This window comes from Poecilia reticulata, chromosome 4 (genome assembly GCF_904066995.2).
Source record: "Poecilia reticulata chromosome 4, P_reticulata-male-v2, whole genome shotgun sequence".
In the NCBI taxonomy this organism is placed as follows: Eukaryota; Metazoa; Chordata; class Actinopteri; order Cyprinodontiformes; family Poeciliidae; genus Poecilia; species Poecilia reticulata.
The window spans coordinates 32,440,883-32,465,084 of record NC_088833.1 but is presented as its reverse complement, the minus strand read 5'-3'; the positions used below and the strand labels follow the sequence as shown (position 1 = coordinate 32,465,084).

Genomic DNA, 24,202 nt, shown 5'->3' with positions numbered 1-24,202 from the left:
CATAAACTAAAGAGACAACGTGTCAAGCAACAGGTCCATTTGGTGAAATTTAATAGACATTTAGAATGCAACATGATTAGCAGCTGTTTCCTTGCAATAAAATTCCCTGCCACCTTGTTAAGTATGTAGTTATCTTATACTTCCACTATTGTTGTTTATAAAATCAGTGCTTTGTTTGGTTTACTGGTTCTAATAAAGCATAGGGTTGAGGAGATTGGAATAAAAAAGATATGCATGTTTTTCAAGTTTCTTTCCCCAAGACTAGTGAGTCAAAAGATTTTGTGAGGGACTGTGGAGGCTGTAGAGTATGAACAGGGTCATAGGAACTGCTGATTTCACCATTGTATGCACAAAATCATCCCGAACATTGTGTGACAAGAAAAGAATCATGGAATTACAAGTAATGTGAAGGGCTTTTGCAGAAGAAATCAATGCAACACAAAACTTCCTTTCCAGTTACATTATTTTATAAGTCTGTGTTGCACTCAGACTCTTTTTTGGGAGGAATCAGCTCAAGAAATCAGAAAGCAGAGTTAAAATCAACCATCCAATTTATAAAAGCAAAAATATGTAATAAGAATATATAGAGAGAACAGAGAAATAATCTGCCGTTACAGCATTGGACCACAGCTATGTATGAGTCCTCAAGGGTCAACACAGAAATGACCTCAAACAACCATGTCCAGTTCCTTTTTACTCCTACATTAGATACACCCTAAAGAGGTCATTGCCTTAACATTATGTGTATGAGTGTGTGCATAGATAAAAACAAGAACTTTCAAAATAAAAACATTGTATGAATAAAAAAGCAGTCTCATTAAAATATCAAAAACTTAAGAAAGTAAAAACATAAACATGCAAACAGAATCCTATAAAATCTCTCTTTATTACCATCCTCCTTACTCTTTTACCTTTTTTTTAACTATCTTTTAAGAAGATTTATTAAAATAACTTCAAAGCCTTCTGACATGAATTAGGACACTCAGTCAGAATGATCTAAAATATCACACACATCATGTCACATGGTTGATAAGAGACTGTTGTGTCACTGCAGGATTATTTCCTAACCATGAGTCCAGCATGGTACCAAAGTCTGATTAAGGTTCTACTCAGTCGATTCCCTCAGAGCTGCAGACACTTTGACGATAATGGCATCCAGTATCTGGTGAGTATAATTAACACAATGTTGAGAGATGTTTTTTTAACTTTACTTTTTACTTGTCAGCTGAAATGTAATTATTCCTCATTTTACAAACTATAACTTTCTTTAAAATTGGCCCAACATTAAGCATAAACTTAATTCAGTTTTATTTGTATAATGCCAATTCACAACAAATGTCATTTCAAAGCACTTTGCAAAAATCATATCAGTTCAGTCATACATACATTCCCATTGATCCTAGTAGAGTATGCTCAATTAATTTTCAAAGTAGTTTAAAAAGTTTCTCTCTAAAGAAACCCAGCATGTTGCATTGAGTCATTGATCTGCAGCATTCACTCCTCCTGGATGAGCATGTAGTGAAAGTCACTTGTGACATTGACTTTACAAAAATGCCTCATACCAAGAATGCATGTAGTGACAGTAGAGAGGAAAAAATCCTTTTTAACAGGAAGAAACCTCCAGCAGAACCAGAACCGGGCTCAGTACAAGTGGCCATCTGACACAACTGACTGGGGTTTTGAGAAGAGAGAGCAGAATGCATGAGAAGAAACAAGTAACTTGATGGCAGCATCATCTCTGCTGATGAAAGAATCCCACCAAACGAAACGCCAGACCAGCTTCTAGGAGGAGAAAAACAATGGAGAGAAAACAAAAAATACAGTTAAAATAACAGCAAATAATGCAAATTGGTGAGTACTAGAAGAAGAAAGTGAGGAAAATTGGTCCATTTATACTCCAGTAGCTTGTGGCAGCATAACTACAGAAATAGTTGAGGATAAACTAAGCCAGTCAGTTAAAGTACCACCCTTGTTAAATTTGTGGACGATACAACTGTAGTAGGTCTCACCTCATGATTGGATGAGTCTGCCTACAGGAGCAGGGTGGAGCGACTGACGGCCTGCACAGTGGACCACACTGGTCCTGGTACAGCCAAGACCAAGGAGCTTATGGTGGATTTTAGAAGTAAAAAAGGTGAAGGTGTCAGCCTTCCATTTCTTGGAGGCCACATTATCATGAATAACCTGGCCTGGGTAAACACAGCTAATGTGACAAAGAAGGCTCAGCAGAGATTCTTTTTTTCCTGAGAGACCTCGAGAATTAACATTTGGCAAAAACTATTTGTGTCCTTCTATCGATGATCTATTGAAAGTAGAGAAAGATTCTCTGGAGAGTCATCCTCTGACATAAGACTTTAGTCTTATGTCATGGTTATGTGCGATGGTTTTCTGTGAATGAATGTTTGTAAGGAGAGGCACCCAATTTTGTTATAGTCCATGTATTTTTATTACATGTTTTATAATGACAATTATTTTTTAAAGATACATATTATTAATGATTTTAGGCATTGTGCCACAACAACCATGTAAGTCATTTATGTAAATGGTGTAAAAAGATGAGGTTGAAGTGTTTGAGTATAGATTGTCTAGCTAATTTAGATCCATGTCTGTTATCTTTTTAAAGGCCGTCCTTAACCAGAAGTTCACAGATTGTTTTGTTTTGGTTTTTCTGGACACCCAAGCAGGAAAAACGGTAAGTTATTAAACGAATTAGACTGTTTTACTGATCATTTTTATGCTCAAAATTGATTCATGTGGAGTGTTTTCTTTGTAATTGCCTTTATCCCACAGAGCTTAAAGGTTGTATTTCGGGAACCACTGCCGTCCCAGCATCAGGCCAGCAGCAGTCCACCTCCTCAGCTGGTGTCTATGTACCACCATCTGGAATCTGTCATCAACACTGCCTGCTATAACCTCTGGACAGGACTATTATAAAACTGACAGCAAAATTCATGTGCATAAGTACTTTATGACATCATTCATATATTCTATTACGCCTAGAAATGTTAGGAAATATCAGAGAAATGTGTGTACCTAAAGTCCTACTGCCATATTGGTGCCATGAAGTGCCTTCATCTGTTTTTCTTCTTCTGTTCTCCTAAATGTGTAGAGGGCAGAATCGATTGGTTTTGCATAATTAAACCTGATGTAATTAGTAGGTTTACAAAGCTCTAATCAGTGAGGTAAGAAAATATCAGTATTAGCTTCAGTGACAGGTCGAGTTATCAGTGATTTTTCTGTAGTCTGTGAGAAGGAATAAGTGTGACCTGGTACTCATCTTTCAGTTTCAAGGCTAAGATGAAGCTGGCCATAAGTAAGAAGGCTACCTGACACACTGACCAGTGGGAAAGCAAACAGACCCCAGGATGACATTCTCTGCTCTGCCTGAGTCTATAAACATGTACTGTTGTCACATTTGTCATGAGAACCTCACTGTAATCTAAGACTGTACTAACTCATTCATGTATATTGTGTATATGTGCAACACATTATACAGAATTGTAAAAAGGTGAATTTAGCAAGACAGTGAAGTAAGTTTTATCTGAACTGGGGAACATTCTGTAGTTGGTTATTATTAATTGTTCAAAATAAAATAAAAGATTTAGCTTCTAAAAATGCTTTATTTTTTTTATACACAAGATGAGATTAACAAGCATGTGCAGGCACCTACCAATGGATACTTGGGTTGATGAAGCATGACATCTTCACAAAAGTTGATTTATAGGAACATCTTCAGTAGACGTCAGGGTCACAGTGTTTTGGCCGTTTCACTGGCCAGTGAAGGGTGATCAGCTCTTTATCCACAGCCACTGACTCCTTTTCTCATTAGACGCTGACATAGCTCTGGTAGCTCCCAGCCTCCAGTTGCCAAGTCTTTTTGAAACTTGGTGGTAGGCATTGCTGCAAATCCTCAGCACCAAACCTCCACAGGGTGGATTCAGGCTGTTGAACCTCTGCTGCAAACTCAGTATAACAGGTATTTACGTATCCAGAGTCCTTCCAGGTGACCGAGAGTTCAATAAGAAAATGTTGTTAGAATTCTAGAAACCTCATAAGGTGGCATCAAAATTGAGGGGAATCAGAACTCGCATCAATATTTGGCTTATGTAATGATTAATAATTATTAATTTATTATTGATGAAATTAACATTACAATTCGTTAGTTTAATGGGGACACCAACTCTGTCAGAAGAAACTACACAAAAAATTACCACTTCCATGCTTATTTCTAATCAAGTCTGAGAATTTATTAACAAAATAGCCCAACTTTACAAAATATTCTGTGTAACACTTTGGTATGCAATCTAGCTATTAGTGAAAAGACAACAAGGATGTATATGTATATATATATATATCTGTTGTACTTGCAGAACCACAAATGCAGCATAAAGTGTTGTAAAACAAGAGTTCTCTCCTCTGGCGAAGGACGAGGAAGATCATAGAAACGGGGCAATGGAACTTGGTTTCTCACTAACCAAGTTCTTTATCTTTGTTCTCGGGGTTTAAGCCACACCTTATGAGGGAGGCCAAATCTGTGTGCACAGCCTTGGGAGATCTGGCAGCAAATCCCTTACAGCAGTGGTCCCCAACCTTTTTATTATCACGGACAGGTCAAGACTTGGAAATTTTGCTGCGGCCCGGCGGGGTGGGGGGTTGTGAACCGTCAGATAAGGTTTCTGCATGTTGGTGTTCCCACTAAATCCTGAATATGCCCTATTTGGGTCGTCTTGGCCCTTTTATCATAGCCTGTGTGGTTTTCCCTGACTGGGAACGAGAATGAAACCTCTGAATGTGACAGGTAGCCAATCAGAAAGTGCGGTGACATAAGAACAGAGGGGAATCCCAAACAGTTGACATATCGCGCAACTGAGAGTCCGGTGGATATCGGAGATATGTGGAAATGTTTATTATTATATGTAAAGGTTATTATATGTTTGTGTTTATTCAGTTAAAATATTAACTATAAAAAAACATATTGACCTCCAAATCATAGTGCAGCAAATAGAGCGGCTGCTCCCATCGTCTTTTATCCACCGCCTTTTTTTTATTTCGTCTTTTATCTCTTAAAATGACTCCACAAACTATCACTATTGCTTCTACATCGTCATCCGTGTTTGGTTATTCTAAATTCTCATATGGTATGTTGGAGCTTTTACTGGATTATCCTCTGGAATCGGGATGCTCGTGAGTGGTGTGTTGTTCCTGCGTTGTGGCTGAACACGAACCGATTGAACCTGTTGGACTTTTATCAGCTCTGTGGTCACAGGTCTGGTTTAGATGGAAAGATTTAAGAATGTCGGCCGATTCTCCAAACCTCTAAGACTCACAAGCTCTACTCATCTCCTCTCACCCACTGCCCAAACACTCTGGTTGCTATGGTAACGTTTACATGTCCCTTCAAAATAAGATACAAATGCACCACAAAAACGAACATTTTACTTTCGTGAACATTTTAACTCACGATAACAACTAACAGGAGCCCTGAGCTTGTTTCTCTGCAACAAGACGGTCCCATCTGGGACTGATGAGAGACAATGACACCCGAAGTGTTGCTTATATCCACAGCCTGCTTGGTCTCTATGTGGTGAAACAGCTTGAAGCTTCATTGCACATTAGCAGCCGGTCGCCGCATGTCACGCAGAGCGGCTTGTAATGTGGGACTCACCTACCGGTCCGGGATAAATCCATTCTCCTGTCTCTTCTCTGGGCCTTTTCCCCTTTGCAAAGAAACTTTCCAAAGACATCTGATCTGTTTCTTACTCATTTTGCTGCTTGTGGGCTCAATGTTGGCGTGCAAGTAATGAGAGAATCCGGTTCAAGGATTTTCAAAATAAAAGATCCTCCAGACTCAAATAATACATAAAACGGAAATATTGAATTATTTCTTGGGCGGCCCGGTGCCAATTGGTCCACGGACCGGGGGTTGGGGACCACTGGTTAAACTGGCAAACCTAAAAAGCAATCAATTATAACTGCAGTTTACTCATTTGTATTTGTGAACAAATGGAGATGAAACTCAAAGATTAAACTCACAGCATCAGATTGTAGCTGTGGTAACAAAACAGTCCGACTATGAATATTGTTCTTTGAACTTCTACAAAGTAAACTTGGCAGCTCCTTAAAATATTACATATAAATGTTTAGTAATTTCAAGTCTTTTAATGTATATATGCTGAAACCATTATGTCAAATTTAGCAGCAATGATGATCTCAATAAACAAACGCTACATTTATATATCTGTGGTCAATGTTAAAATATTAGCACTTATGGGGCCCCTGAAGCTCTGGGGGGCCTGATGGAGCCGCTGACTTAATTTGGATTTAACAGAAGTGGACATAATTGATATTCATTTTAATTGTATTTTTTGATTAATTGTTTTTAGACTAGTTGTGGGTTTAGCAGTTCACTGACAATGTTTTCCCATAACATACCCAGTGATATTTTTACATTTATTGTCTACTTAACATCTTTTAATACAAAAACACGGTGGACCGCCAGTGGACCGCCTCGGCCCCCTGACCACCGGGCTTAGCAAGTTTTCTGGGGGAAACCCTGAAGTTACAATACTTTTATGCTTTAATTTTGTGCTTTTCAATTATTTTATACATGGAATTGTCTTACCGTTTATGATCACTAGAAAAACGGACATAAAATGGGAATAAAAAAAAAACACCATAAATGACAATTGTTATTTCCTTCAGGTCCCTCAGGGTTCATGGACCTGAAGGATGATGGTTTCTTCAGCCATCATTATTACATCAGTAACATTAGCATCAATGTTTGGTTGACCAATTGAGTTGCTGGCGTTTCTGTGCTTCATCACAGAAACATTTCTTCCACTTATCTTTTTTAAAACCTGCTTGTCAGAGTCTCCATCAAGCAGATCAGGATTTTAGGCAGAATAATGACCAAGATATAAAATAAACATTCCAGGGTTGATTACATCCCCAAATTTGTCCGAATTGATTGTTTACACTCAAGTGTGAATCTTTTATTTTAAAAAAACAAACAATTTTTACAGTCAAAATAAAACCCAAGTATTATCTTGATATGTAGTAAAAATATAAATGATCATATATTCACTAGATCTGTAGCAAAATGTAGAATGTGATACAAGTCATCTTCATGTTGCAGGAGTTTGGACCTCCACTGCACTGGAAGGCTCTCCTTCAGTGGTTTTCATAAAGAACACTTCAAAGCTGTGGTATGTAATTTAGAAAAATATGTTTTTTTGTTGCTCAAACTGTTACAGTATCATGACAGTTTGAGACAGGTAATCTGGTGATCATAGTCTGAAAAGATTGAGCACCTCCACCATTCCCATTTGCAGAAAAGCACAGCTCTTTGTCAAAAACAACCAATCAGAGCCACTAGTAGTCTTATCGTTGTCAATCAAGCTCATGTATAACAAATGAGTAATAACAAAGTAATAACATCCATTATCATACACACTTATCCCTAGTGGGGTCACGAGGTGCGCTGGTGCACATCTCCAGCAGTCAACGGGTGAGAGGCGGGTTCACCGCGCAAATTAAATGCAAGACTATAAGTATATATATATATATGTATATATATATATATATATATATATATATACACACATAATTTTCTGAAGTTACAAACTACAGCTTTAAGGAAAATTATAAGGCCACTGGACTTTCAGAAAAGTTCAAGAATATTGGGCCCAGTATTGTTGGATCCACCCCAGACTCTCTTCTGTGGAGTCTGCAGGTAACAGAAACGATTATCAGTTGACATCCTTGAATTACATCAACAATACTTAAAAAAGACTTACCAAGTGGCTTGTATTCACAGCCAATGTATCCTTGATAGCCAAGCTTTTCCAGTGTGTTTAACAGGTATCTGTAACACAACTCTCCATTGCTGTCAGGTTCATTCCTGCCTGGAACCTGTGCAATCTGAACATGGCCTGAGTAACAAGACATTTGTTTTTAGATCACTGCCTACTATGCATCTCATGCATAGTACACAATGTGAAATCACAATGTGATACAATTTTTATTTTATTTTTTTACCTGGTTCCACATCATGTTTAAATCAAATTTTAAAGAACAGGCAAGCAAATGAATCAACTGATCCTTTTGCACTCAGCATATTTTCTTTCACTTCCTCCATTATCTTCCTCTCTTCTTCCTCCCTGGACTTTATAATTTGACATTTCTTATTCAAAATCTCCGTAATTCTTTCTGTCCACTTCAAAATTATCTCAGCATTTCTTTTTTAACTTCATCTCCAAACTACTTAACCTGGCCCATCCTTGTCATACAATCAGGAAAATCCAAGCACATGATCTGAGTGTTTTAAAAATAAAACACCTAGATCTATAGAGCATAGAGATAGTCTAGTCTATTTAATTTTTCTCAGTCATTAGTACAAATTGAGACATTTACTGTTTTGCAAATGTCATCATTTTTTGTGAAATGCACCAAACAGCCACACACTATGGATTACCTACAAAATGTAGTTAATGTAGAGAATAAAATCATTAACTTCTGGCTCGTTATATTTTCTTGTGCTCCCGGATTCAATGATTCCATACGTGGAAACAAAAGCCACAGAGATGACAGTCAACGCTCCATGTCATCCATTTTCAGAGTTTATTCTAACATTTAAAGTATAACATGACATCAACAACACAGACACTTCAAACAAAAACAGACATTCATTTACCTGAGACAAATAGAAAAGAAGAAGAAAGAAAGAAAGAAAGAAAAACAAAGACGTCTGGAGAATTGCAAAAGCAAATCTAGTTTGTTCCTCACGTGCACAAACTTTTATACTAAAGGCGTATTCTTGTCTTTAATTTATTCAAATAAGGCGTATCTTTGCTCATCCAACCAGCAGCTGTCTCTGACCCGCTTTAAAGTCAAAAACTCCCTACAATTTGTTTTCGAGATCAAACACCAGTTGTCACCATTATCTAAACACAGTGGAAGCAGAGCTTCTCCTCCACTGGCCTGAACTCAGGATGTTTTACGGCTTTTCACAGATCAGTGTGAAGCTGATTGTTTTCCATACAGACAAAGGGAGAATCAAAAGATCTTAGCAAACAATCTGCTGTGACTACAGGTAACATAAAGGTCAATAGAGCAGAATAAGTTATTAATCCGAAAACTATAATTAAGCTATTTCAATCAAGACATGTTAACTAGGAGAGATTACAAATTAGATTGTGTTTTACAGATATTGTATAAAACACAATTTTATAGATAAGAAACTAATTAGACTTTTTTTTAAAACAGAATTTAAAACCAAAAGAACATTGTCAAGTATTACGGCTTCCTCCTTTCTATGAAATCAGATGGAGGCAGAGGGAAGTGGAAACCAGCTAACCAAGCCTATTCCCTTGTCATTTGTCAATCGAGACAAATGACAGGGGGTCATGGCTGTGAGGTTAAACTCACAGCCATGACCCCCACAGCCATGTTATATTTAATATAAACATCCTACAAATGAGATGCCTACTGGACCATGGAGGCAATTTAGAACCAAATGTTCTTATTTTAAAACAATGTTAATTTTATATAATATTGTACATGTGGTTAAGTTTTAAAACTCTCAGTCTCTCAAAAAATATCTGAATCAATGAACATGTCAGTGCCTCAGAACGACAAATCCTTGTTTCAGTGTAAGACAGTCAAATTGATTAGTCATGTTGTCCATTTAACAGTATACTCTGGAGGAATGTTCTGATGTAAACTATAGCTTAAGTCAGTGGTTCCCAAACTATTTCTGGGCCCCCCCTATGGCTTACAAATAGCTGTCTGGTTGAACGATGTGTGTGAGCGAAGGGGGTAGGGGGTGGATTCTTAGAGACTCCCTGTTCTACTCAGCCCCGGCTCCAGACGAACAAGGGGGGGAATCAACTTTTTTGGGGGCAAAATGAATTGTAGCTGAAAATAGATAACAACACCTACAAGCTACTTGTTAAAAGCTTAAGGTGATGTATTGATATTAGCTAGTCATCCTTTAGCTAGCATTACCTGCATCCAACAGCTTTACTCAACTCAGTCGGTTAGTTTGGGGGAAAAATTGTGAAAAGTTTTTTGCGTTTTGCTGGTTTGCTGCTATGATTCTAACACCTGCGTAGCTCCGCCCAGCAGCAGCAGCAGGTCTCCTTCACTGCCCCACAGGTGTAAAACCAGCGCGAGCGTCGTAGCGCTCATGTTGCGTTTAAATGCGGCTAAGAAAAATAGGTTACCACGTTAACAACGGATTAAACAGTTTTAACTGCTGATAAAAGTGACAGAGGATATGGGAAGTGTGGAAACCCCTACTGTATCAAATTGACATAGAAATAGAGAGTTGGCCATTATAAGGTAAAAACCTCTGGCTTAAGCATTGACTGAGAAAAACTGTTGGTCTTATGAGGTTAGAATTAGATGGTAGTAAAACTTTATATAAATCTGTAACAAAAAGTACCTAAAAATCATGAATTATGTAAAAGAACACAAAACAAAACACGGTTTTGACACAGCTAGAGGCTGTGTCAAAACAGTCAACAGTCAAAATGTTTAATTTTGCAAATCCAGTACACTGTATCTGCAGTGCATAACCAAAGATTAGTAGGTGCATTGCTGCTTAATAACAAACTGAATGTTTCCCCAGATAATGGGTGGTTTTTTTTAGAATATGCACACAGCTCTCTAATTTCACAGCAAATGATTTTTCTTCAGAAGCTGTTCTGTTGAGGTTTTTTCTCTTCAAAACTTCTTCAAACAAGATCTTTTTATTTCCCACAATAGTACATTCTGTCTCTTCATAATCATTTGTTATCAATTTATGGAGACAGTCCCACTTTTATTGAAAATAAATTGAATCAGTAACAAATGTTGCCGATAGTAAGCAAAGTCTTCAACTTGCTTACAGTGTACATTACACACTAGAGTCGTGTTCAGATGTCAGTGGAAAATGAAAACTATACTCTTAAACTTACATACAGTGGGGCAAAAAAAGTATTTATTCAGCCACCAATTGTGCAAGTTCTCCCACTTAAAAAGATGAGAGGCCTGTAATTTTCATCATAGATGTACCTCAACTATGAGAGACAAAAGGAGAAAAAAAAAATCCAGAAAATCACATTTTCTGATTTTTAAAGAATTTATTGGCAATATATGGTGGAAAATAAGTATTTGGTCAGCTACAAACAAGCAAGATTTCAGGCTCTCACAGCCGTGTAACTTGTTCTGTAAGAGGCTCCTCTGTCCTCCACTTGTTACCTGTATTAATGGCACCTATTTGAACTCGTTATCAGTATAAAACACACCTGGTCACAACCTCAAACAGTCACACTCTAAACTCCACCATGGTCAAAACTAGAGAGCTGTCAAAGGACACCCGAAACAAAATGATAAACCTGCACCTAGCTGGGAATACTGAATCTGCAATAGGTAAACAGCTTGGTGTAAAGAAATCAACTGTGGGATCAATTATTAGAAAATGGAACAAGACCACTGATAATCTCCCTCGATCTGGGGCTCCACGCAAGATCACACCCCGTGGGGTCAAAATGATCACAAGAACGGTGAGCAAAAATCCAGAACCACACGGGGGAACCTAGTGAATGACCTGCAGAGAGCTGGGACCAAAGTAACAAAGGCTACCATCAGTAACACACTACGCCGCCAGGGACTCAAACCTGCAGTGCCAGACGTTCCCCCTGCTTAAGACAGTACATGTCAAGGCCCGTCTCAAGTTTGCTAGAGAGCATTTGGATGATCCAGAAGATGACTGGGAGAATATCATATGGTCAGATGAAACCAAAGTAGAACTTTTTGGTCAAAACTCTACTCGTCGTGTTTGGAGGAGAATGAATGCTGAGTTGCATCCAAAGAACACCATGCCTACGGTGAAGCATGGGGGTGGAAACATCATGCTTTAGGGCTGTTTTTCTGCCAAGGGACCAGGACGACTGATCCGTGTAAAGGAAAGAATGAATGGGGCCATGTATCGTCACATTTTGAGTGAAAACCTCCTTCCATCAACAAGGGCATTGAAGGTGAAACGTGGCTGGGTCTTTCAGCAGGACGATGATCCCAAACACACCACCCGGGTAACGAAGGAGTGGCTTTGTAAGAAGCATTTCAAGGTCCTGAGTGGCCTAGCCAGTCTCCAGATGTCAACCCCATAGAAAATCTGTGGAGGGAGTTGAAAGTCCGTGTTGTCCAGCGACAGCCCCAGAACATCACAGCTCTAGAGAAGATCTGCATGGAGGAATGGGCCAAAATACCAGCAACAGTGTGTGAGAACCTTGTGAAGACTTACAGAAAACGTTTGATCTCTGTCATTGCCAACAAAAAGTATATAGCAAAGTATTGAGATGAACTTTTGTTATTGACCAAATACTTATTTTCCACCATATATTGCAAATAAATTCTTTAAAAATCAGAAAATGTGATTTTCTGGATTTTTTTTCTCCTTTTGTCTCTCATAGTTGAGGTACATCTATGATGAAAATTACAGGCCTCTCTCATCTTTTTAAGTGGGAGAACTTGCACAATTGGTGGCTGACTAAATACTTTTTTGCCCCACTGTAGGTGTCAAGAATGTAACCATTTGACACATTTTTGAAGCATTAATGTGCATCCTGGGGAAGGCCCCGTTTTATTTAGTGTTGTATTGTTTTTGAGTTTTAAATTCTAGTTCTGTTGGTTCTACCAATACTAGGAAAGTTTAAAATGTGTCGGGTAACGCTTCAGAAAACAGACTGAGTATTGGATCATAAAACGTGTATTTAGACATTTGGCTCGTTTTAAATCAAACTCGTTTAAAACTCGTTCTAATTCTGCAAACGTCTTCAGGACAGTCCCAACAAGAAACTCAACTTCACTTTTTTATCCAGGTTTAGGAATGACTGGAATGCACTTCAGTATTTCAACATAAATCAATGAATTCTAGTGCACATTTTAACACTGAACCAGAATAAGCTTTATTTGTGTATGTTGTGCCACCATACATATCATAGTTTATTCTTTCAACTTACCTATTATGGAAAAATATTTGTGCATGTTTTTTGTCAGATTTCCATCCATTATTTGCCAGTGAAATATGTCCTGCAACAGTGGATGCAACTAGTGAGTAAATTGATGACTTTTTGATTTATATTCTTTCCCTAAGTTGAGACACATTTTCAAAGTACCTACCATCTGTAGCTGGATGTTAGGCTTGCCAACCTTCTCCAGTATTGCTGCAGCTGCAAAACATCCAACAGAACCAAAAATTATGCTCCATATATGGTTCTGCTTCAGGCTGAGTTCTAACAAATATACAATATAATAAAAAACATGAACAGATCATAAAAAGTTCCAACTAATCTGGTATTCCTGAATTAACAAAAAGCCACTTAAAATAATAAAACATCTAACTTAGTAATCACAATTATTTGGAAAATTATTCAGTGTTTTTCATAATGAAATGAGGAGGATAACACAACGTAGAAAAGCATACATTAGCTGCTTCTGTATTTCTTTGAAGAAATGACACCACTTCTGTCATTATTTCTAATATTTTTTCTTCTGCTTTCACACTGTCTCTAAATGTGCCATATACTCACAATTTTACTCAAAAGACCTGTTGTTCAAGATGAGGTGAAAAGTTGCTTTTGAAGTGTAGTCTGTCAACCACCTGAATCAGTGACTGCTGTTCTTGGAGGCAGCCAGTCTTACCTTGATGAGGGGAGTCCAGAAAGTAGCGAGGGTCTGTAATTCTTGTGTTAATTGGCTCAATTAATCCTGTGATTCCTTCCTGTTGGGAACATTCTGATTAAGACAATAAAAACCATCAAAATGAACTAAATGCATCTTTCTGACCAGGAGCTGACAGCATGATGAAGAGTTATGGACCGGACGCTTTGGAGCGTCTGGTTAGGAAGCCCATTCCAAACTTTGGTTGAAATGGTGCGTTTAATTTCAGCCTCAATTAAAAACAGGGAAAACTAAAAAGCATGCAATGTTGTGTTAATCCAGTTATAGTCTAAACAGAGGAGCCAACAGTTTATCTTTAGGAAATAAATAAAAGGGCCGAAGTTAAATGTGCAGTCCGCTGCACAACCAACTCGAACGCGGCTCCACTGCTGCGAAGAATTAAACTTAACTCACCCTGCGTTTTCAACATTACCCTCTCACGAGGGGAAGAGGAGCGGCGCTCAGGATGAGCCGCTCCGTGGAAGCAAAACCACACAAAAAAATCCTCGTAAAAGCGCACACCGGACTGCGCTTGCAGAGTTCAATTGATCGGTTTGATCAGACAGATCCAACTGACTGATGAATTAGCGCAGATTTCTCTGCAGATGCGACCAGGAGGAATTTGAGACACTGTGTTCAGATCCCAGCAGGTGAATTGATGGTAATTTAAGTGAAGCCGTTTAATTTAATTTATTATAAGTTATTGGGTCAGTGGTTTGTGTCACTACGGAGAAAAAGTTAGATGCATTTATCTACTTTATGTGTGACGGGATCTGGATTCACGGTTCAACTAGGTGAATATATATATCCATTTTCTAACACCTTTGTCCCTAGCGGGGTCAGGAGCGGTGCTGATGCCCATCTCCAGCTAACGTTCCAGGTGAGAGGCGGGTTCACCCTGGACAGGTCGCCAGTCTGTTGCAGGGCAACACAGAGAAACACAGGACAAACAACCATGCACACTCACACACCTAGGGGCAATTTGGAGAGGGAGGAAACCAGAGAACCTGAAGAAAACCCACATATGCACAGGGAGAACATGCAAACTCCATGCAGAAAGACCCCCCCACCTTGCTACCAAACAGAATAACCTGACCTTGGCCAAGATACCAGCTGCATAGTTTAGGTTCTGCACAAAGACATCCTCCATTTCTCTTGCAATCGCTGCTCTGTGAGCATCCACTGGAATCCTTCCTGCCATTAGGTGAATTCTGTCAAGAGATCAGAGTTTTCGTCAGTGCAATAAACCAGGAAACTTGTAAAATAATGCTCAGCCCCTCAGTTAAGACACTGGGTTAAATAATATTTCTTTTTTAATTAATATGATCTATAAAACAGGAAGAAAAGAGATGGCCATTAGAGAGGATTATATCACATGTGGAAAACCTAATGTTTGACACATGTGCAAAGAGAAATCCTACAACATCTTAAAAAATGATGTCAACCTTTGTACTGTGGCCTCACACTATAAAGGTTGTGTGACGCCACAGTACTTTTGTTTACATTTTGTGGAGGAGATTACACTGCTTTTGTAAAATAATTTAGAAATAATGCAACATAGTACAACAAAATCCAGTATAATGACAGCCACCACAGGGTTACACACATAGAGACAATACCTTAAAATAATACAGTAAGAGAGCACATTTTAATGGGTTTCGTATTGGTGAAATTTCAATGGTTTTAATATATCGTAGGACCTCATTTTCATAAATGGAGACAAGTGGTTTTTGATTAGTTTAACAGCATTTGTAAATATCCCATTTGGCTAAGTATTGGATAAGATATAAGATTAGTGACATAAAATTGTTTTTTTAGCTGGGTAGTCAATGAAGCCAAGTAATGTATTTTCAAAGCAAAGGGACAGATCTGGTTCAATAAAAGTAGAAATCAAAATGCAAATATTTTTCCAAAATTAAGTAGAGACCAAAATAAAAAAACCATCTATCAGGTTACCTACACGAAAAGTAGGGCTGTGTAATAATATCGATTTTGCCATATATGTCGATATTTTCTTTCCTAGAAAAAAAAAAATCGATATTCATCCGCAAGTATCGTAACATCCAGCTGTCACCTTGCTCACTCACTGCTTGCTTCGCCGGGAGAATGATTAGGTCATCAGGCTTAGAGTGATTCCTTTAGATGTTATGTGTCAAGGTTAAAAAAAGGTATTATTTACAAATGCATGTAAGCTACAGTTTGTACTGTTTCAATTAAAAGAAACATGTTTTCTCATCACTACTTTGATTCATTTTGTCCAGCTGTCGACTTTAAGTCAGTGTCCATGTCCAACCAGAGCCAGGTGTTGTGTAGTTGGTGCTTTTAATCAGTTTTCAGTTAAATAAATTCAATCTACTCTATAACAGTCACAAAATGTCACCAAAATCACTCTGTCCCTCTAAAATCTTTCAGAAAATCGCAAAAGTGTATTGAATTGTATCGTTTGCTGAATATCATAATATATATCGTATCGTGAGCAGAATATCGTGTATCGTATCATGAGATTATTGTATCACTACAGCACTAACGAAAAGAGCGATGTATATTTATACTTTTGTTAAAACTTTGTAAAAAGATTTTGGACGAGTAGAATGTGTGAATTATTTTAAATGATATGTCATATTTAATGAGTAAAAATTAAAGTCCAAATCCTTTTCAAGTCAAAGTTATCACTAAATATGTTCCAATGAGATGCCACTTATGGAGTGACACAAGTTTCTGAAATAATTAGAGTTACAATGGTTACGTGTTGAGAAATAAATTTGACAACTTTCTAGTTTGGTAGAATCAAAAGGTAACAGTGTTGGATTCTGTCCTGGTGTACATTTAAGTAAAATAAATCCTCCATCCATAATAACATTACCTTACCTTTAGATGTAATCAGGACTACAGCTTGTCTTAGGATCCACTGGCTGATTACTTAATCAGGATTTACTGAAGTGCAAAAAATATTAAATTGTATTTTTTTGTATTTGCCTTTTTTAAATAATAAACACTGTTGAACACATGTCCACTTCTGTTAAACACCATCAACAGTGTTGATGGTGTTTAAGTATCGTCAATAATATATTCCAATAACATAATTAACTAGTATCTTTTAAAATTTCCTGTCAACTTTTAACATTTTTTAGCACAATTCAGTGGACAGTGGTGTACTGCCCTAGCGCCCCACCACCGAGCTTATAACCCTTTCTGTATTATTCACAAAAACTCCTGTTCACCGATTTGCCACTGAAAGCCATCATGAGAACTCAAGTCCAAGGGGACAAAAAACTGAAGATGAGAATTCAGGGTTTCCCCCAGAAAACTTGCTAAGCCCGGTGGTCAGGGGGCCGAGGCGGTCCACTGGCGGTCCACCGTGTTTTTGTATTAAAAGATGTTAAGTAGACAATAAATGTAAAAATATCACTGGGTAATTATATGTTATGGGAAAACATTGTCAGTGAACTGCTAAACCCACAACTAGTCTAAAAATCAAAAAATACAATTAAAATGAATATCAATTATGTCCACTTCTGTTAAATCCAAATTAAGTCAGCGGCTCCATCAGGCCCCCCAGAGCTTCAGGGGCCCCATAAGTGCTAATATTTTAACATTGACCACAGATATATAAATGTAGCATTTGTTTATTGAGATCATCATTGCTGCTAAATTTGACATAATGGTTTCAGCATATATACATTAAAAGACTTGAAATTATTTAACATTTATATGTAATATTTTAAGGAGCTGCCAAGTTTACTTTGTAGAAGTTCAAAGAACAATATTCATAGTCGGACTGTTTTGTTACCACAGCTACAATCTGATGCTGTGAGTTTAATCTTTGAGTTTCATCTCCATTTGTTCACAAATACAAATTAGTAAACTGCAGTTATAATTGATTGCTTTTTAGGTTTGCCAGTTTAACTACTCCCCCTGAGAGAGATGCTGATGTTTTTAGCAACAAAAGTCGCTACAATTACCTCGTTATGTGCGCGAGGTGAAGGAGCGTGAGGCGCGCTGAAGTGTATGGGAAAACATAATCGGCGTGTCGCCCCCTCCAGACGGGGTTTTGGCGCCCCCTCTGGTGCTGCGCCCCTATGCGTTGCATACGCTGCATACCCACTTTTTGCGGCACTGAGTTGGAGTGAAAGGAGGAGCGTGGGATCCGCGCTGAGGTTAACTTTAGACATCCAGCTGCTGCAGCGCGCGAGGCAACGCGCAGAGGCCCAGCGGTGTGACTGGTCCGGCTTTAAATGCATAAACTATAAACTTATCTTCTATAAACATATCTTTTAGGAATAAATCTGCTCTGATAGTGAAACTCTCAGAGCAACAGAAACACTTGCAATCCGGCTTAAAAAGGCGATTTTTTTTTTCCCTAAAAAAAACAAAAACAAGAAAGGCCTGGCGGTGGCGCTAGTAAAGCAAGCAGGCCGCCAGGCCTATAATACACTGGGGGAAACCCTGGAATTGACGGAATTGGGAGGCACACCCAGCACTGCAAACACAAAAGGAAATCTCCATCAAAATTGATTTCATTACTTTTGTAACTGTCAATAGGTTGACATTGACAAATATTTATAAAATTTAAAATACTTTTATTATGTCAGTTGCTTCCTATGGGGAGTGTCGTTTTCAGGAAGAGTGTTCTCTGCTCTGACCTCTTGCAGTTCAAAGCTTTTGCATACTTCAGAGTAAGATCCAGCCCTTTTCTAAACTCCAGCTCTCTCCCTGGAACTGCTCCCAAACCGAGGTCACCTGCCTTGATGTCCCCTGCAACACAACTATGGTTATATAGTTCTGTTTATATAGAGCCACCAATCACAACAAATGTTGTCTTAAAGCATTTGTCATAAAAGAACAATCAAATAAACATAACATCAGCAGTGTCTCTGCTGCCTCTGCCATTTTATGGGGTTCCATTTGTGTCAAAAATAAGTAGAAGTCATATGTGTAGATGTCGTTGGTCTATGTCGTTATGTGTCGTTGGTCTATGTTGCATGTAGAAGATGCATATGTAGATGTTGCATATGTCTATGTTGCACATGCGTTCACTGCATATGTGGTTCATGTCGTTGGTCCGTGTTGCTATTGCCTGTTCTCTTCGCCATTAAAAAGTCTTGAGGTAGGTCATGTATGATCAAATTGTTTATTAGATATTAAAAAAATGTTGGTCTTTCAATATCAGTGGTTTCAATAAAATTGTTTTCACAATGTTAGGATTTCTACCTCGTATTTTCTTCAGGCATTATTCAGGGCAGCTAACGAGGTCGAGGGGTCCTGGACCACTGAAGGGGGCGCTAAATTTCTTTTTAAATCTGTATATCTTTATTTTTAAGAATAATTTTCACTGTCGGCAGGTATTTGAACTTCTCTTTTATTTACTTCAGCTCAGCTCACAGTTTTAAACAAATCCTGTAGTTTTTGGGGTACTTCTAAATCTGCTCCTTAGTCGCATCTTTTTGGGCCTTTTACTGCCTCTAGTGGCCTGGGATGGTAACACAACTAATATAATTACATTACTAAATCAAAATGCTACAAAGTATTTATTACTAATTCTGGCAGTATGATAATTTTTATTATTATAATAATAATAATAATAATAATAATAATAATAATAATAATAATAATTAATAATGTGCCTGTGCAAATTACAAACCGGATTCCAAAAGAGTTGGCATACTAAACAAATTGTGAATAAAAACTGAATGCAATGATGTGTAGGTGCCAACATCTAATATTTTAGTCACAATTGAACACAAATCACAGATTAAAACTTTAAACTGAGAGAATATATAATTTTAAGGGAAAAATATATTGTTTCAAAATTTCATGACATCAACAAATCCCAAAAAAGTTAGGACAAGGCCATTTTTACCACTGTGTGGCATCTCCCCTTCTTACATCACTCAACAGACGTCTGGGGACAGAGGAGACCAATTTCTCAAGTTTAGAAATAGGAATGCTCTCCATTCATGTCTAATACAGGCCTCTAACTGTTCAATTGTCTTGGGCCTTCTTTGTCACACCTTCCTCTTTATGATGCGCCAAATGTTCTCTATAGGTGAAAGATCTGGACTGCAGGCTGGACATTTCAGCACCCGGATCCTTCTCCTACGTAGCCATGATGTTGTGATTGCTGCAGAATGTGGTCTGGCATTATGTTGTTGAAAAATGCAGGATCTTCCCGGAAAGAGACGATGACGTCTAGATGGGAGCATATTGTTCTAGAACCTGAACATAGTTATCTGCATTAATCGAGCCTTTCCAGACATGCAAGCTGCCCAGATCACCAGCACTCATGCAACCCCAGCGTTGATAACAACTTGGGTTATCCTGGTCCTCTCTGGCACGGATGACATGGCATCCCAGTGTCCATAAAGAACTTCAAATCGTCACTCATCTGACCACAGAACAGTCGTCCATTTTGCCTCAGTCCATTTTAAATGACTCCTGGTCCAGTGCAAACAGCTGAGCTTAGACATGGCTTCCTCTTTGACCTGTAGAGTTTCAGCTGGCAGCGGCAGATGGCCCGGTGGATTGTGTTAACTGGCGATGCTTTCTGAAAGTATTCCTGAGCCCATGTTGTCATTTCCTTGACAGTGGCATTCCTGTTTGAGGTGCAGTGACGTTTAAGGGCCCAGAGATCACGAGCATCAGTAGAGTTTTATGGCCTTGACCCTTACGCACAGCGATTGTTCCAGATTCTCGGAATCTGCTGATGATGTTCTGCTCGGTTGATGATGATAACTTAAAAGTCTTTGCTATTTTACACTGGGTAACACCATTCTGGTATTGCTGCACTATCTTTTTGCCCAACAATGGTGGAATAGGTGATCCTCTTACCATCTCAGCTTCAAAGAGATACTGACCCTCTAAGAAGCTCTTTTTATACCCAATCATGTTGCCAATTGACCTAATTAGTGTTAATTCGTCTTCCAGCTGTGTGTTATATGTTCAATTTTCTTTTTCCAGCCACTTATTGCTACTTGTCCCAACTTTTTGGGATTTGAAGACACTGTGAAATTTTGAATCAACATATTTTTCCTTTAAAATTTTACATTTACTCAGATTAAACTTTTGATCTGCCATCTATGTTCTATTACAAATAAAATATTGACATTTGCCATCTCCACATCATTGCATTCAGTTTTTATTCACAATTTGTTTCGTGTCCCAACTTTTTTAGAATCCGGTTTGTAATTTGCACAGGCACATTATTATTATTATTATTATTATTATTATTATTATTATTATTATTATTATTATCCAATGCCAGAATTAATAATAAATAATAAAGACAGTGAGTGGCATTTTGTAATTATATTAGTTGTGTTACCATCCCAGGCCACTAGAGGCAGTAAAAGGCCCAAAAAGATGTGACTAAGGAGCAGATTTAGAAGTACCCCGAAAACTACAGAATTTGTTTAAAACTGTGAGCTGTGCTGAAGAAAAAAAGAGAAAGAAGTTCAAAAACATACTGAGGGTGAAAATCATTCTTAAAATGAAATAAAGATATATCGCAGATTTAAAAAAAAAATTTAAATCAGAAGGCCGCGGATCTATGGGAAATAGCGCAACCTTCAGTGGTCCAGAACCACTCCACCTCGTTAGCTGCCCTGACTAATGCCTAAAGAAAATACGAGGTAGAAATCTTAACATTTTGAAAACAATTTTATTGAAACCACTGATATTGAAAGACCAACATTTTTTTAATATCTAATAAACAATTTGATCAGACATGACCTACCTCAAGACTTTTTAATGGCGAAGAGAACAGGCAATAGCAACACGGACCAACGACATGAACCACATACAGTATCCATCCATCCATTTTCTTCCACTTATCCGGAGTCGGGTCGCGGGGGCAGCAGCTTCAGAAGGGAGGCCCAGACTTCCCTCTCCCCAGCCACTTCTTCCAGCTCCTCCAGAGGGATCCCAAGGCGTTCCCAGGCCAGCCGAGAGACATAGTCCCTCCAGGGTGTCCTGGGTCTTCCCCGAGGCCTCCTCCCAGTGGGACGTGCCCGGAACACCTCACCAGGGAGGCGTCCAGGAGGCATCCTGACCAGATGCCCGAGCCTCAACTGGCTCCTCTTGACGTGGAGGAGCAGCGGCTCTACTCTGAGTCCCTCCCGGATGACCGAGCTTCTCTCTCTAAGGGAGAGCCCAGCCACCCTGCGGAGGAAACCCATTTCGGCCGCTTGTATCCGTGATCTCGTTCTTTCGGTCATGACCCAAAGCTCATGACCATAGATGAGGGTGGGAACGTAGATCGACCGGTAAATCGAGAGCTTCGCTTTTTGGCTCAGCTCTTCACCACGACGGACCGGTACAGCGCTCGCTTCACGGCAGACGCTGCCCCAATCCGCCTGTCGATCTCCCGCTCCCTTCTTCCCTCATTCGTGAACAAGATCCCCAGATACTTAAACTCCTCCACTTGAGGCAAGACGACCCCCCTGACCCGGAGAAGGCACTCTACCCTTTTCCGGCTCAAGACCATGGCCTCGGATTTGGAGGCACTGAGCCTCATCCCGGCCGCTTCACACTCGGCTGCGAACCGCTCCAGTGAGAACTGCAGATCACGATCTGATGAAGCCAACAGGACCACATCATCTATAAAAAGCAGAGATGCGATCCTAAGGCCACCAAAACGGATCCCCTCAATTTCTAGGCGCGGATCCCCTGCGCCTAGAAATTCTGTCCATAAAAGTAATGAACAGAATCGGTGACAAAGGGCAGCCTTGGCGGAGTCCAACTCTCACCGGAAACGAGCCCGACTTACTGCCAGCAATGCGGACCAGACTCTGACACCGGTCATACAGGGATCTGACAGCCCGTATCAAAGGGCCTAGTACCCCATACTTCCGGAGTACCCCCCACATGACCCCCCAAGGGACACGGTCGAATGCCTTCTCCAAGTCCACAAAACACATGTAGACTGGTTGGGTGAACTGCCATGCACCCTCCAGGACCCTGCTGAGGGTGTAGAGCTGGTCCAGTGTTCCATGACCAGGACGAAAACCACACTGCTCTTCCTGAATCCGAGGTTCGACTATCCAACGGACCCTCCTCTCCAGGACCCCTGAATAGACCTTACCAGGGAGGCTTAAGAGTGTGATCCCCCTGTAATTGGAGCACACCCTCCGGTCCCCCTTTTTGAACAGGGGGACCACCACCCCAGTCTGCCAATCCAGGGGAACTGCCCCCGATGTCCATGCAATATTGCAGAGTCGTGTGAGCCAACACAACCCTACAGCATCCAGAACCTTAAGGAACTCCGGGCGGATCTCATCCACCCCTGGGGCCCTGCCACCGAGGAGCTTTTTGACCACCTCGGCGACCTCGTCCCCAGTGATGGGAGAGCCCAACCCAGAGTCCCCATGCTCAGTTTCCTCAACAGAAGGCATGTTGGTGGGATTTAGGAGGTCTTCGAAGTATTCCGCCCACCGGCCAACAACGTCCCGAGTTGAGGTCAGCAGCGCACCATCCCCACTATAAACAGTGTTGGTGCTGCACTGCTTCCCCCTCCTGAGACGCCGGATGGTGGACCAGAATCGCCTCGAAGCCATATGGAAGTCTGTCTCCATGGCCTCTCCAAACTCCTCCCACGCCCGAGTTTTTGCCTCAGCGACAACCCGAGCCGTATGCCGCTTTGCCCGCCGGTACCTATCAGCTGCTTCTGGAGTCTCACAGGCCAAAAAGGCCCGGTAGGACTCCTTCTTCAGCTTGACAGCATCCCTCACCGAAGGTGTCCACCAACGGGTTCGAGGGTTGCCGCCAGACGTTCCCAGCAGACCCTCACTACACGTTTGGGCCTGCCAGGTCTGACCGGCTTCCTCCCCCACCACCGAAGCCAACTCGTCACCAGGTCACTACCTGGTGACGAGTCAGTGGACAGCTCCGCACCTCTCTTCACCCGAGTGTCCAAGACATACGCAGTGAACGCATATGTAACATAGACATATGCAACATAGACGCAGCAAACACATGCAGCGAATGCATATGCAACGTAGACATATGCAATATCTACATATGCAACATAAACCAACGACATCTACACATATGACTTCTACTTATTTTTGACACAAATGGAACCCCAAACCATTTATCTGGATGCTTTAGCCATGCCTGTGCAGTACCTGGTGGGGTGTTGATAAGGACGACTTCCATTCTAGTTGCCTCCTTGGCTTTCTGGAGCTCCGACAGGTCCGAATCGTAAAGCCAAGCTGCTTCCACAGCTTGAAACCCGGCAGAAGCAGCCGCGTATATTCTCTTGCTGAAGTCTGGATGCTCAGTAAACAGCCAGGAAATATTCGCACAAAACTTTAACGCAGCCATGTTGTTAACCAGTTTGAGTCAATGACCCTGTGGTCAGGCAGCCTGACTACTCTACCACATTGGCGAAACGTCAGCGTCCGAGTCGTACGTTAACGTTATCGCCCATAGAGTAGACCCTGCATTGACTGCTCCGGCGCAGGAAATACGGCGGCCATCTTGGAGCGGTCGTCCCTCCCAT

At 40.0% G+C, this 24,202-nt stretch overlaps 2 protein-coding genes across 12 annotated transcripts in view; one reads left to right on the top strand and one right to left on the bottom strand.

Annotated features, from left to right (window-relative positions):
• The window catches only part of szt2 (SZT2 subunit of KICSTOR complex), a 165,600-nt gene extending 161,985 nt beyond the window's left edge, over window positions 1–3,615 (top strand). For all 10 annotated transcript variants that reach the window (XM_081606674.1, XM_081606677.1, XM_081606670.1 and 7 more), the window contains 3 exons: window positions 1,055–1,165; window positions 2,624–2,692; window positions 2,791–3,615. In XM_081606674.1, coding sequence (XP_081462800.1) covers window positions 1,055–1,165; window positions 2,624–2,692; window positions 2,791–2,934 — 324 coding nt within the window. In that variant the 3' untranslated portion in view covers window positions 2,935–3,615. The remainder of the gene's footprint in view (window positions 1–1,054; window positions 1,166–2,623; window positions 2,693–2,790) is intronic.
• On the bottom strand, window positions 35–24,202 carry hyi (hydroxypyruvate isomerase). 2 transcript variants are annotated; one of them, XM_081606685.1, is made up of 8 exons: window positions 23,826–24,202; window positions 18,348–18,459; window positions 14,801–14,915; window positions 13,687–13,765; window positions 13,165–13,214; window positions 13,005–13,074; window positions 7,797–7,931; window positions 35–1,782 (listed from the first exon to the last, which is right to left on the bottom strand). In XM_081606685.1, the coding sequence occupies exons 1-8, from the start codon at window positions 24,022–24,024 to the stop codon at window positions 1,733–1,735; spliced, it is 810 nt and encodes a 269-aa protein (XP_081462811.1). In that variant the 5' UTR covers window positions 24,025–24,202; the 3' UTR covers window positions 35–1,732. The 2 variants fall into 2 exon arrangements, with proteins under 2 accessions (XP_081462811.1, XP_081462810.1); XM_081606684.1 differs by lacking the exon at window positions 35–1,782 and adding an exon at window positions 7,574–7,726.